The sequence below is a fragment of the Mauremys reevesii genome, linkage group 23 (assembly GCF_016161935.1).
Source record: "Mauremys reevesii isolate NIE-2019 linkage group 23, ASM1616193v1, whole genome shotgun sequence".
Classification (NCBI taxonomy): Eukaryota; Metazoa; Chordata; order Testudines; family Geoemydidae; genus Mauremys; species Mauremys reevesii.
Genome location: NC_052645.1, coordinates 11114538 through 11127505, shown reverse-complemented (window position 1 = coordinate 11127505; position 12968 = coordinate 11114538). Strand labels below are relative to the sequence as shown.

General features: G+C 51.3%; 1 protein-coding gene across 7 annotated transcripts in view; it reads left to right on the top strand.

The window, feature by feature from the left end:
* PTPRU (protein tyrosine phosphatase receptor type U) overlaps positions 1 to 12451 on the top strand; it is a 327477-nt gene extending 315026 nt beyond the window's left edge. For all 7 annotated transcript variants that reach the window (XM_039511303.1, XM_039511302.1, XM_039511300.1 and 4 more), the window contains 2 exons: positions 2263 to 2398; positions 11783 to 12451. In XM_039511303.1, coding sequence (XP_039367237.1) covers positions 2263 to 2398; positions 11783 to 11845 — 199 coding nt within the window. In that variant the 3' untranslated portion in view covers positions 11846 to 12451. The remainder of the gene's footprint in view (positions 1 to 2262; positions 2399 to 11782) is intronic.
* The last annotated feature ends 517 nt before the right edge of the window (positions 12452 to 12968 follow it).

Here is a 12968-nt window from a genome sequence, read left to right as displayed (position 1 = left end):
GTGGATGCAGTTCTGTGCACGTGCAGCGCCACGCATGGACCCGGCAGCTGCCCTCTTGTTCTGATCCCTGTGGCGAGTTTTGAGGCATTTAAAAAACACCTGTCCAAAGCTGCGACCTCACTAGCCTGGCTGGTGGAAATCGGTGTCAATCCGTTGAGCTCAGTGGAGCCGCCCCTCCTGGACACCAGCTGAGGCCCAGGCCCGCTGCAGCCAAAATGGAAGCTGCTCCCGTCGCTGTGGGGTTGAGCAGCAATCCCAGCCACCGGGGCCCCGGGAGCCTGCCGGGCTTTTGAGGAGAAGGGGATGGAGGCAGTGGCTGAGTGATTGCGGTGACGTGCTCTCCAGCAGGGCTGGTTACCGAGCTCGCGCTCCGAGTGCTCTCAACCGTCCTCCATCCATTTGTTCGCATACGGGCATGCGCGCGCACAGACACGGGGCATGATGAGTTTTCAAATCGACAGAGACAGCTGGCGAGTTTTAATCAAAAATTAATTACAGCCTCGTCTATCTTCATTAGTCTAAGGATAATTCGAGAGCGTCCCTTGTAAAATCCGGCTCCCCGCCCCCTCGGAGCTTTGAGGAGGTGAAGACCGGGTGCAAGGCGAGGAGGAGGGTGATAAATCACAGGCCGGTGTGTCTGGCAAGGCTGATGTGTTCGCAGGTGGAGGCAGGGGGTATCCAGTGGCGTTTGGTGCTAAGCAGAACGATGGGACGTGAGCGATACACTGGGTTCTGAGGGCAGCCGCTACCCCAAAGAGACATCACAGATAAAGGGGGGAGAACAGGGGGACCGGAGCCATGGAGAGAGAAAGGAACGTGCCCCAGTTACACAGGAAGTTTGTGGCAGAGCCAGGAATTGAACCCCATGCTCTGAGTCCAGGCCCGATGATCTGCAAGACCCCAGCCTTCCTCGTTGTAGCGCCTCTGACAAGTCTTGGGTTATGGGAATGAGCTCCCCACCCCGTGTGAAGCAGTTTGGTCAGTTCGGAGTTAGGAGAATGTCAGTATCACAGTGGGGCGGTGTCAGGTCTCAGCTTTGCTTTGTGGGAGGTTCAGTCGGGCCCAGCTTGGCAGAGGGAAACCCCAGACCACCACCACATGAATTCTAGGGGAGCCGGTCCGGCCAGGAAACGCACGGTGTGAACAGCTCCTGGCAGCAACCACCCTCAAATTCCTTCCAATACGCCAGAGACAGCAAAGTGAGATCCCTCGTCTCAATGAGAGGCTCCTACCACAGACCCCAGGGGTCCCCCACTGCTCACCCCCTGCCAGAGTGAACATTCCTAGCCCTTGTCTTCCGTCTCTGAGTCAGGTCCTGATCCATGACAATACTTCGCCTCGCTTCCCAGAGCTACTTAACTTCCTTAACAGGCCCCTGGCAGGGAGAACAGGAGGATGATGAGGCAGGATGGTCCATGGTTATGGTCCTGGCCTGGGTTCAACTCCCTGCTATAGCCCAGACTTGGGAAAGTCACTTAGTCTCTGTGCCTCCATTTCCCATCCCCTGGGGATAACAGCAGTGTCCTACCTCACAGGGGGCGTCCTGAGGATTCAGACAGTAAAGATTATGAGGGGCTCAGACACTGTGGTGAGTTGGAAACAAGTTCCGCAGCCCTGAAGGAAGGTTCACGCCTCTGTAATTGCCAGGACCACTCTTGGTACCTTGTATTAAACTAGCTACAGCCCTGGCTCCCCACCAGCCCTCTGGTCCAGGAGCCTATTGCACCGTTTGGTATGTAGCTCAGCCATTTCATCCTTTGGAGTTCCGGGGTGTCCAGCCGGGCCTGGCGACGTGTGGAATCCCTAATGAATCCCTTTGCTCCCTGGCTTGCTTCTCCGACTCCTCACTCTGTCAGTAGCTCGTCTTTTCTTACTGAAAAGGGGAAGGTGGTATCCGCTGCAGCAAGTGCTGATGCACACACGGGTGCCTGCAACTAGTCACCCTGAATGGAACTGGCCTGATTTTCAGAGGCATTGCATGCTGGCAGCTCTCACTGCGATCTGAATATCAGGCCACTTATCAAGGCCCCCGAGTTGAAAGCATTGGCATTTGCCTCTCCATGCTTCACTTCCTACCTCCCGGTATCACAGAGCTTAATTCACTAAAGCCTGTCACACACTAGCAGATTCCCCAGGGGAAAGGGGCCAGCCATTGCCGCTGCTTTGCTCTGTTTCAGTGAGGCTGCTCGTGGGGCAGCTGCTCTGTGGGTCTCCTTGTGCGCTGGCTCTCCACTGACTGACTCCGTGTGTGTCTCCCGCTAGGAACGGGGGTGGTCGGAGCGGCACTTTCTGTGCCTCTACCATGATCCTGGAGATGATCAAGTGTCACAACTTGGTGGATGTTTTCTATGCTGCAAAGACCCTCCGCAACTACAAGCCAAATATGGTCGAGACCTTGGTAAGTGCTGAACGACACCCCCCGCCCCGTCCTTTCTGCCTGCCTCCCGCTCGACCTGCTCCTGCGTGTCAGAAAGTCCTGCTGGGCAGTCCAGGCACGCTGGGGTCCAGGTAATCCAGCCTGGGCCAGGGAGCCAGGAGAGACAGACACCAAGCCAGCGTGGATGTATTCGTCTCAGCCTGGCACCTCCTTCCCCTGCCCCAGCCACTTGCTGCATGTGACTTGGGTGCGTCCCAGAGTGTGAGGCAATGACCTCGTAGTGTCATTGCTGGGCTCATCCCCTGAATAACAGAGGGGGCGGTTTGTAATTAATTCACTGGATATGATTCCAGCTGTTCCTGGGGGTTAGGAGCAGTAGGGGTCCTGGCTGAGGAGCAAAGGGGGGCAGCCCTGGTCTCAGGCTCCCTGCCAAGCCCCGTGGTCAGGCTGGTCTCCTTGTTCTGACGGGACCTGCCTGGTGCGCACACTGTCAGATGGACACCATGTGCTGCCAGATCGGTTGGACCCCAAAGCAGGCCACTGCTGGTGGTTTCATCAGAGTTTCCCTGTGGGTGAATTCACACCCCAAACTCAGGGAGTGCAGATCTGAACGGAGGCTGGAGAATGGGCTGGGAGGCGCCTGGGGCTGAGCCTGCTGGGTCCGGCACCGCTCTGCGTCAGAGACGCCATAGCAGGGCAGACCTGTCGCCCACCTGGTGTGGTAACCTGATCCTCACAGTGACGGCACCCCTCCGCCCCGCTCCCACGCCCTTATGCGCAGGATGACGGTGCTTAGCCAGGACATGGTCCCACATGATCCCGCCCGCAGTGCCCGAATGAGAGCCACACCCATGAAGGCCTTGCTGTGACAGATCCACACAGGACACTGCGGGGCTCAGTTCTCTGCCCACCCATCTCCTGGGTGGAATACAAGGGACTCCTCTACACTTCAGTGGGAAGAATCACTCACATTCTGCCAGGGACAACAGGGTCTCCAGTGGGTTGCGTTCGCCTGTGGTGGCCCTCCGAGCACCAGAACCCACATGCACACACCACCTGCTAAGGACAACCTAACTACTCCTGTGTAGGAACAAAAGAAATCCTAACAATGGTTTAGGCCCATTACTAGACGGAGATGGTAAACCTGTTCATCACGATACAGAAAAGGCAGACGTGTTCAGTACATATTTGTGTTCTGTATTCAGAAAGAAGCATGTTGATGTGTTTGTGGCACATGAAAATGATGTCTGGGGGAGGAGGAGGATTTCCAGTCCATTGATGTTGAATGACGTCTGCTAGGGATAAACATTTTTAAAGAAGCAGGCTTGGATAACTTGCACCCAAGAGTCCTAAGAGAGTTGGCTGAGGAGGTCTCTGATGTAAACTTTTAATAAGTCTGAGAATACTGGGGAAGCTCCAGAAACCTGGAAGAGGGCTAATGTGCCAGTATTCAAAAAGGGCAAGTGGAATGACCCAGATAGCTGCAGGCTGACTAGCCTGACATCAGTCCCGGAAAAAATAATGGACAAACTGATATGGGATTCAATCCATAAAGAATGAAAGGAGAGGAATATAATGAATACCAGCCAATATGGGTTTATGGAATATAGGTCTTACTTTCGTTCTCTGAGGTGATTATGAGTTTGGTTGACGACGGTAACTGCGTAGATGTAATGCACTTAGCCTCTTGTGTGGCCTTTGACTTAGTACCACGGGACATTCCGATTGGAAAATTAGCATTATCCAGTGTCAGTAAAGCGTAGGTTAAACGGAGTAAGAACTGGCTAAGTGACTGATCTCAATAAGTAGCTGTCAGTGGGGAGTGATCCAGTGAAATCACTGCTGATAACATTGGCGGATGGTGCAAAGATAGGCAGAGCGGTAAACAAAGCCGAGGACAGACAGTCCTACCGAGAGATCTGAATTGCTGGGTAAACTGGGCCTGTTCGAACAACACGTGTTTTAATTCAGCCAGATGTAAAGTTGGACATCAGGAACAAGCAACGCCGGCCACGCCTACAGAATGGGCGACTGTATCCGAAAAGCAGTGACTCTGCAAAGGATCGAGGGGCTGATGATAACTCGCCGTGAGCTCTCAGTGCAATGCTGTGGCGAAAAGGGCTGATGCGGTCCCTGGGTGTGTAGGAGTGGGGGGGGGGTGATTTTATAGCGGCACCTGGCATCGGTGACTCCGATGCTGGAACGCTGCATATAGTTCTAGTGTCCACATTTTCAGAAGGGTGGGGAAAATGTGACGGGGAGAGTGCCAAAGAGAGCCACAAACATGATTTGAGGTCTGGAAAAACGCCTGACAGCGAGAGCTCCATGTGTTTAGCTGATCTAAGAGAAGATGGAGAGGGGACTTCACAGCATATCAGGACCTTCACAGGGAGCAAATATCACAGGGCTCGTTAATCTAGCCGAGAAAAGCAGAACAAGAACCAATGGGTGGAAACTGAAGCCAGACAAATTCCAATTAGAAATAAGGCACTTTATTATTCTTTTTTTTAACAGTCAGGGTGATCAATCACTGGCACAAACTCCCAAGGGAAGTGGTGGATTCTCCATCATTTGATGTCTGCAGATCAAAACCCGATGCCTTTCTGGAGGATGCTTTAGCCAAACCCAAGTGATTGGGCTCAAGGCAGGGGTAGCTGGGTGAAATGGAATGGCCTGTTCTGTACAGAAGCTCAGACTAGATGTTCTTATGGTCCCTTCTGGCCTTCAGCTCTAAGAACTTTGTTGTCGCCATTGGGCAACAACTCACACAACAATCAGGCTTCTCTGTAGCTCTTCCCCTCTCCCGCCTTGCCATCGGTCTCTTTCCGGCTCTCTCCTGTGCCCGTGTGGATCCTTTGTTGCTGCCAGCCTGTGTTGAGGCTGGGCGGCTGGCAGAGGCCTCCCTTCTGCCGTCCATTCCTCAGCAGAAGCTGCCCCCTCGCAAACACGCTCGGCGGGACATTGCTGAGGGCGCCGTGTGATCTGACTAGGCTGGACGGAGGTGGGGTGGAGTCAGACGAGCGGCGTGGGGCCGGTGACATCCATATCCCACTGTCTGGGCTCTCGTACAGAGCCATGCGGGATGTATTACCCGGGGAGACGGGGCAGGGAGCTCACACCTGGGGCCTGTCCCTGCTGGAATCCTCAGCTCCGAATTCTGTGCCGGGGACCAGCTACTCTAAGGAGGACACGGCTGGTTTCGACGTGACTGTAGGCTAGGAGGGGGGCGCATCGCAGAGCTCTGGGCGCATGCACTTGAGGGGCTGGAAGAATGGAGGCTGCTGCTGAGGAGGAATGAGGTGCACTGGCAGAGCTGGGACCAGAGTAGCAGTGGGTGCTGCGGATTAGGAGGTAAGTGCACAGAGCTATGCGTAGCAATGGAGGGTGTGTTTACGGTGCACCCAGGAGGGTTGCCTGCCCTCCTGGTTTCGCTGGGAGCCTCCTGGAATCGGGTTCCATCTCCCAGAGGTCACTGAAGCCAAACGACGAGATTTTAGGCCACTAAAAGTCGGGCGGCGCAGCGGGACTAAGGCTAGAGACAAGCAAATCATGGCCGAGTGCCAGCTCAGGGGCGCCTGCTCTGCAGCCAGAGGTGTGGCCACAGCCCGTGTAGTGGGGGCCCAGGGCTAAGGCAGGCTCCCTACCTGACCTAGCTTTGCATGGTTCCCGGAAGCGACTGCCAGGTCCCGGCTGCCCCTAGGCTCATGGGCTCCGTGCGCTGCCCCCACCCTGAGGGCCGGCTCTGCAGCTCCCATTGGCCGGGAACCATGACCAATGGGGACGGTGCCTACGGGTGCGAGGGCAGCACGTGGAGCCTCCCCTGGCCGCCCATGTGCCTAGGGGCTGCAGGGACCTGGCAGCTGCTTCCTGGGCTGGAGCTTCCTGGGAGCTGAGATAAGCGCCACTGGGACCCCGAACTCCCCTCCCGCACCCCAAACCCCCAGTCCCAGCTGGAGCCCCACCCCCTTCCCTCACCCCAACCCCAACCCCCTGCCCCAGCCCGGTGAAAGTGAGGAGGGTGGGGGAGAGCGAGCGATGGAGGGAGGGGGGAATTGAGCTGGTGGGGGCAGGGCCTCGGGGAAGGGGCGGGGCAGAGGGTGGGGGCAGGGGTGTTCAGCTTTGTGCCATTAGGCAGTTGACACCCCTACCTACATCTGCGTGGGGTCAGAGCTACATAGGGGTCAAGCCAGGGGGTTTATCACTTTGCTAGAGGAATCCGAGTGGTTTGATGCGTTTTTCAAAGCCAGGTGGCCAGCATGTTTGCAGTGCCTGGATTATAAAATCCCTCGCTCTGAACCGAAATGGCTTGCGGGTGGGGGGGGGGGGCTTTGCATTAGGAATTAAACCGCGGTTGGGCGGGAGGAGAACAAGTAATGAAAAGGCGCAGTCACAGGCATGAAGTCGTCAAGCCCAAAGGTATTACAAAAAAGCAGCATTTCGGGTCAGAACACAATCTTCTCCCAGGCTTAAATGAACCTGAAATGTCTGTTCCAGGAAACTCAATCTAATGGAGCCACCGCGGGCCAGATCTCCCACTGGGGCAAATGGGGGTCGCCTCTCTGAAGTCAGGGGGTCTGCTCCACTTCAGACCGGCTGCGGTTCCCCGTGGGCCTTCCCCCTCCCCACACACTGGCTGCCGGGAAGGGGGGGGGGTATTTTTACATGATTATAAAAGGAAACAATCCCTTTCCTTAATCCAAAAGCATTCTGCGGTTTTAATCTCTGTGGCTGCCTCCTCTCTTTGATTTCCTTCCCCCGGGACCCCACACACACACCTGGGCCAGCCGAGTGGTACCCACCCCTCCGCGCGGCTAATTGGATTCTTTTTGAAGGCCACTGATGCTTCCCGCAGAGCTTGCGGGCGGATTGTGCTTTAGAAGCACTTTGCTCTCTCGCACAGATTTCCTGTGCAGGGGATTTTGTGCCCCCTCCTCTCTTTGTGTTTGCGAAGGGAGTCGCATGCAGACAGGATCCTCGTTGCTCTGAGAGGGTCCCGAAGCTCATCCTCCTCCCGAAGTCACAGCTATCCTCTGCTTGGGACGTACTGTGTCCAGTTTGGGGTCCCCCACTACAAGAAGGATGTGGACAAATTGCAGAGAGTCCAGTGGAGGGCAATGAAAATGATCAGGGGGTTGGGGCACATGACTTACGAGGAGAGGCTGAGGGAACTGGGATTGTTTAGTGCAGAAGAGAAGAATGAGGGGGGATTTGATAGCTGCTTTCAACTACCTGAAGCGGGTTCCAGAGAGGATGGAGCTCGGCTGTTCTCAGTGGTGGCAGATGACAGAACAAGGAGCAATGGTCTCAAGTTGCAGTAGGGGAGGTTAGGTTGGATATTAGGAAAAACTTTTTCACCAGGAGGGTGGTGAAGCACTGGAATGGGTTCCCTGGGGAGGTGGTGGAATCTCCATCCTTCGAGGTTTTTAAGGTCAGACTTGACAAAGCCCTGGCTGGGATGATTTAGTTGGTGCTGGTCCTGCTTTGAGCAGGGGGCTGAGTGTTGAGTCCCAAATGGGGCTGGGAGCCAGAGGAGTAGATGGCCACATGCTCTGCTAGTGGGAAAAGGGCTCATTCCGTTAAAGGCACCAGAGCCGCTCTGTCGCCATGGGCTGATGCCTGGCTTGGCGCATCCATGCACAGCCGTGCTCAGAGCGTAAGCTGTCCAGGGCAGAAAAATACTAGTAAACTTCAGGGCCTATCTAAATAAATACATAATAATCCTCCCATTAAGAGGAAGTCGTTATTTTTAGCCCTTCCTCTAATGGGAAAAGAAGATCCCGTATATCTTCTAAATATAGATAAATCAATGCACAGGGTAGCAGTTCTAGCCGGGGGAATTTTCACACAGGACATAAGTCGTAGCCACAAAATATATGCAGACAAGGGTACTTTCATTGCGCCCACTCAACCCAGACTGGCGCAGGCACCAATTAACTGTCCCTGTACCAACGGAGCAGCAATGACTCGGCTGTGCTCCTGGTGCAGGTATCCAAGCCACTGGACCAAGCGGCAGGCTGTAAGGCTTTGCTGCAGGGAGCCGTTTGCTTAGGGCTCACTTCCTTGAATGTAAACAGTAAGACTCCCCTGATGCCAGTATTCCCAGGATCAGGCCCTTCAGCTGCCTTAGTGGGGCTTGTATATGCATGCATCTGTTGGCACGTGCAGTCCCCTGCTTCATACATGCAAGGGTGTGCTCGGAGCCGACAGGCACGGATGTGTAGCAGGTGCAGCAAAGACCCCCGTGCCTGGCTGACCTCGTGCCCCGTCCTGTCTCAGGTGGGGGCTGCCATTGACACTAATGAGGAACCAATTCCATGTGGCAAACCCCCACCAACTGGCACGAATTGGCTCCCTTGTTGGGAGACTTGGAGGGGAGGCTGAGAAATGAACAGACCACAAAGACTGAACTCCCCTTTCTTCCCTAGATCATAGGTCTTCTGAGTCAGGGCTGAGCTGCATTGGTCAGGTGATTTGTAGGATGCTTGTGCTTCCATTGCTAAGGCTGGATAATCCAGGACCTTAGTCCCCAGGTCTGTCCCCAGGCACCTTTCACCAGTGTCAAATGCATTATTTTTTTTTTAATGAATGGGTAATGTTCAGGGGGGCTGGAACAATTTGTATAGTGGGGGTGCTGAGAGCCATTGCACCAAACTGTAAACCCTGGATATGATGGAAACCCCTTCAAGCGAGAGGGTGCAGAAGCACCCCTAGTCCCAGCACCTATGGTAATGTTACAAGAGTGTTCCCCAAAAGCACTGTCTGGATCTATGCAGGTAGTTCATAGCTCACAGTACCAGCGGATGGTGCTCAGGAGCATGCAGCATAAGCAGAGCTGGTTGGAAAGGCTCGGAAGGAATGTTTTTCCATTGGAAAATACCAATTTTGTCAAACGTGAAACATTTTGTGGAAACGTGTCACCAATGATGCAAATTCTTTTGGGAAGAAAAATGGGAAAAAGCATTTAGACTCATAGACTTTAAGGTCAGAAGGAACCATTATGATCATCTAGTCTGACCTCCTGCACAAAGCAGGCCACAGAATCTTACCCATCCACTTCTATAACAAACCCCTAACCTATGTCTGAGTTATTGAAGTCTTGAAATTGTGGTTTGAAGACCTCAAACTGCAGAGAATCCTCCAGCAAGTGACCCGTGCCCCATGCTGCAGAGGAAGGCGAAAAACCTCCAGGGCCTCTGCCAATCTGCCCCGGAGGAAAATTCCTTCCCGACCCCACATATGGCGATCAGTTAAACCCTGAGCAAGTGGGCAAGACTCACCAGCCAGTACCCAGGAAAGAATTCTCTGTAGTAACTCAGATCCCATCCCATCTAACATCCCATCACAGACCACTGGGCATACTTACCTGCTGATAATCAAAGATCAGTTGCCAAAATTAATTGCCAAAATTAGACTATCCCATCATACCATCCTTTCCATATACTTATCAAGCTTAGTCTTAAAGCCAGATATGTCTTTTGCCCCCACTACTCTCCTTGGAAGGCTGTTCCAAAACTTCACTCCTCTAATGGTTAGAAACCTTCGTCTAATTTCAAGTCTAAACTTCCTAGTGTCCAGTTTATACCCATTTGTTCTTGTGTCCACATTGGTACTAAGCTTAAATAATTCCTCTCCCTCCCTGGCATTTATTCCTCTGATATATTTGTAGAGAGCAATCATATCCCCCCCTCAACCTTCTTTTGATTAGGCTAAACAAGCCCAGCTCTTTGAGTCTCCTTTCATAAGACAGGTTTTCCATTCCTCGGATCATCCTAGTAGCCCGTCTCTGAACCTGTTCCAGTTTGAATTCATCCTTCTTAAACATGGGAGACCAGAACTGCACACAATATTCCAAATGAGGTCTCACCAGTGCCTTATATAACGGTACTAACACCTCCTTATCTTTGCTGGAAATACCTCGCCTGATGCATCCTATAACTGCATTAGCTTTTTTAACGGCCATAACACATTGGTGGCTCATAGTCATCCTGTGATCAACCAATACTCTGAGGTCCTTCTCCTCCTCTGTTACTTCCAACTGATGTGTCCCCAATTTATAACTAAAATTCTTGTTATTAATCCCTAAATGCATGATCTTGCACTTTTCACTATTAAATTTCATCCTATTACTATTACTCCAGTTTACAAGGTCATCCAGATCTTCCTGTATGATATCCTGGTCCTTCTCTGTGTTAGCGATACCTCCCAGCTTTGTGTCATACGCAAACTTTATTAGCACATTCCCGCTTTTTGTGCCAAGGTCAGTAATAAAAAGGATAAATAAGATTGGTCCCAAAACTGATCCCTGAGGAACTCCACTAGTAACCTCCTTCCAGCCTGACAGTTCACCCTTCAGTACGACCCGTTGTGGTCTCCCCTTTAACCAGTTCCTTATCCACCTTTCAGTTTTCATATTGATCCCCATCTTTTCCAATTTAACTAATAATTCCCCATGTGGAACTGTATCAAATGCCTTACTGAAATCGAGGTAAATTAGATCTACTGCATTTCCTTTGTCTAAATAAGCTGTTACCTTCTCAAAGAAGGAGATCAGGTTGGTTTGGCACGATCTACCTTTTGTAAAACCATGTTGTAATTTGTCCCAATTACCATTGACCTCAATGTCCTTAACTACTTTCTCCTTCAAAATTTTTTCCAAGACCTTACATACTACAGATGTCAAACGAACAGGCCTCTAGTTACTCGGATCACTTTTTTTCCCTTTCTTAAAAATAGGAACTATGTTAGCAGTTCTCCGGTCGTACGGTACAACCCCTGAGTTTACCGATTCATTAAAAATTCTTGCTAATGGGCTTGCAATTTCATGTGCCAGTTCCTTTAATATTCTTGGATGAAGATTATCTGGGCCCTCCGATTTTGTCCCATTAAGCTGTTCGAGTTTGGCTTCTACCTCAGATGTGGTAATATCTACCTCCATATTCTCATTCCCATTTGTCATCCTACCATTATCCCTAAGCTCCTCATTAGCCTTATTAAAGACTGAGGCAAAGTATTTCTCTAAGGTTGAATTATTGCATTCGAACCTATTCAAAATAGAACATTTTGATTTTCCATTTTGAACTGACTTTTCATTTAATTTTTTAAGTAATAGAATAGAATTAATTAATGGGAAAAAGTCAAAATTAGAACAAAAGATTTTGATTGACCTGAAGCATTTTTTTTTCCAGAATTTCATTTTGCAGGAAATTTAGAAATTTCTTGTTTTCCTTCTAGTTTGGAGCCACAGACATTTCAAAACTGTGAAACTGCAAAGTCTGGTTCCTGCTCTGTTATATTCATAGGCTTCTAGGACCAGTAAAACCTCTTGTGCAGTACAAGGGGCTTACGCTGGGCAGCTCTTTACTTCAGCTCTTCACGCATTTCTTGTTTTTTTTTTTCTTCTTAAAGGAACAGTATCATTTCTGCTACGACATAGCACTGGAATACCTGGAATCACTGGAGACAAGATAGCATCGTGCCGGAAGATGGAAAGCAAATGTTTGTTTAGAGTTCACGCCAAACATGCATTTTGCACTTGGACTTTGAGCTAGTGCGACTGGTGAGAGGAGGGGGAAATAATGGACAGAATAAAAAAAATACAATAATGAAAAACAAAAGGCAGGATGTGAAGAAATGTCAGCCATGATAGATCTTCATCCTCCTGCTCTCCATCTCCCAGGCCCTCTTTCCACCCTCATGGGACAGAGCTCAAATGGGTTGGTTGCTAGCACTCGTTCCATTACCATGGTGATGCCTCCGTGACAGCCAGGACCGTGAAACATACAAGGGCGAGTAAGAGGATTTCACCCATGGACACCTTTGGACACATCCAATGCACGGAGCAGACCATGGCTAAAGCAGAAGCAAAGTGGGAAGGGAAAAAAGAGAGGAATTCCAGCCTGTTTCTCAGTGATGGCCACAAAGGATTTATGGAAACAACAGTAGTTGGGTTTTTTGAATTGTATTTTCAGTCTAAGCAGCTTTTCAGAGGAGCCCAGAAGGTCCTCTGCAGCCTTTGGCCTCTGTGGAGACACAAGCCATGTTGGAGTGAAGACACTAAAGCGAGTTGTGTCATTTTCAGTCTCAGTTTTAATCATGAGTTTGCTGTTCGCTAATGGATGCCAGCTTCCCGAGAGAGAATCCTATTTCATTTGTGTGTCCCCCCAGAGCATATAGCCCATTGGCAGATGTGGGGCTGGGGGAATCCAGATTGTGTAAAATTGGGCAGGGGCATAACGACTGCTCCTGTCCAGTGCTCACCCCCAGCCTAAGCTATCCTGCCAAGGTTTTCTGAAGTGGCTAAGTGATTTTGGGTGCCTCAATCTTTTGGGTGCCCACAATGAGGTACGTTAAAGGCCCCTGATTTTCAGAGGGTGAGTTCTCAGCCCTTCCTGGAAGGTCCTTTCAAGGTGTCTCAAACTGGGTGCCCAAAAGTTGAGATGACCACAATCACCTGGTCATCTTGGCCTTCCACGTGTGTTGTTTCACAGTCTCCTGGAACCAACCGCCTTGCCACTGGCTGCTGCTTCGCTCAAAGGACAGCAGCAGTCAGCAACTAAGCAGGAAGGGACCTTCTAAGAGGGCTGAGTCAGTA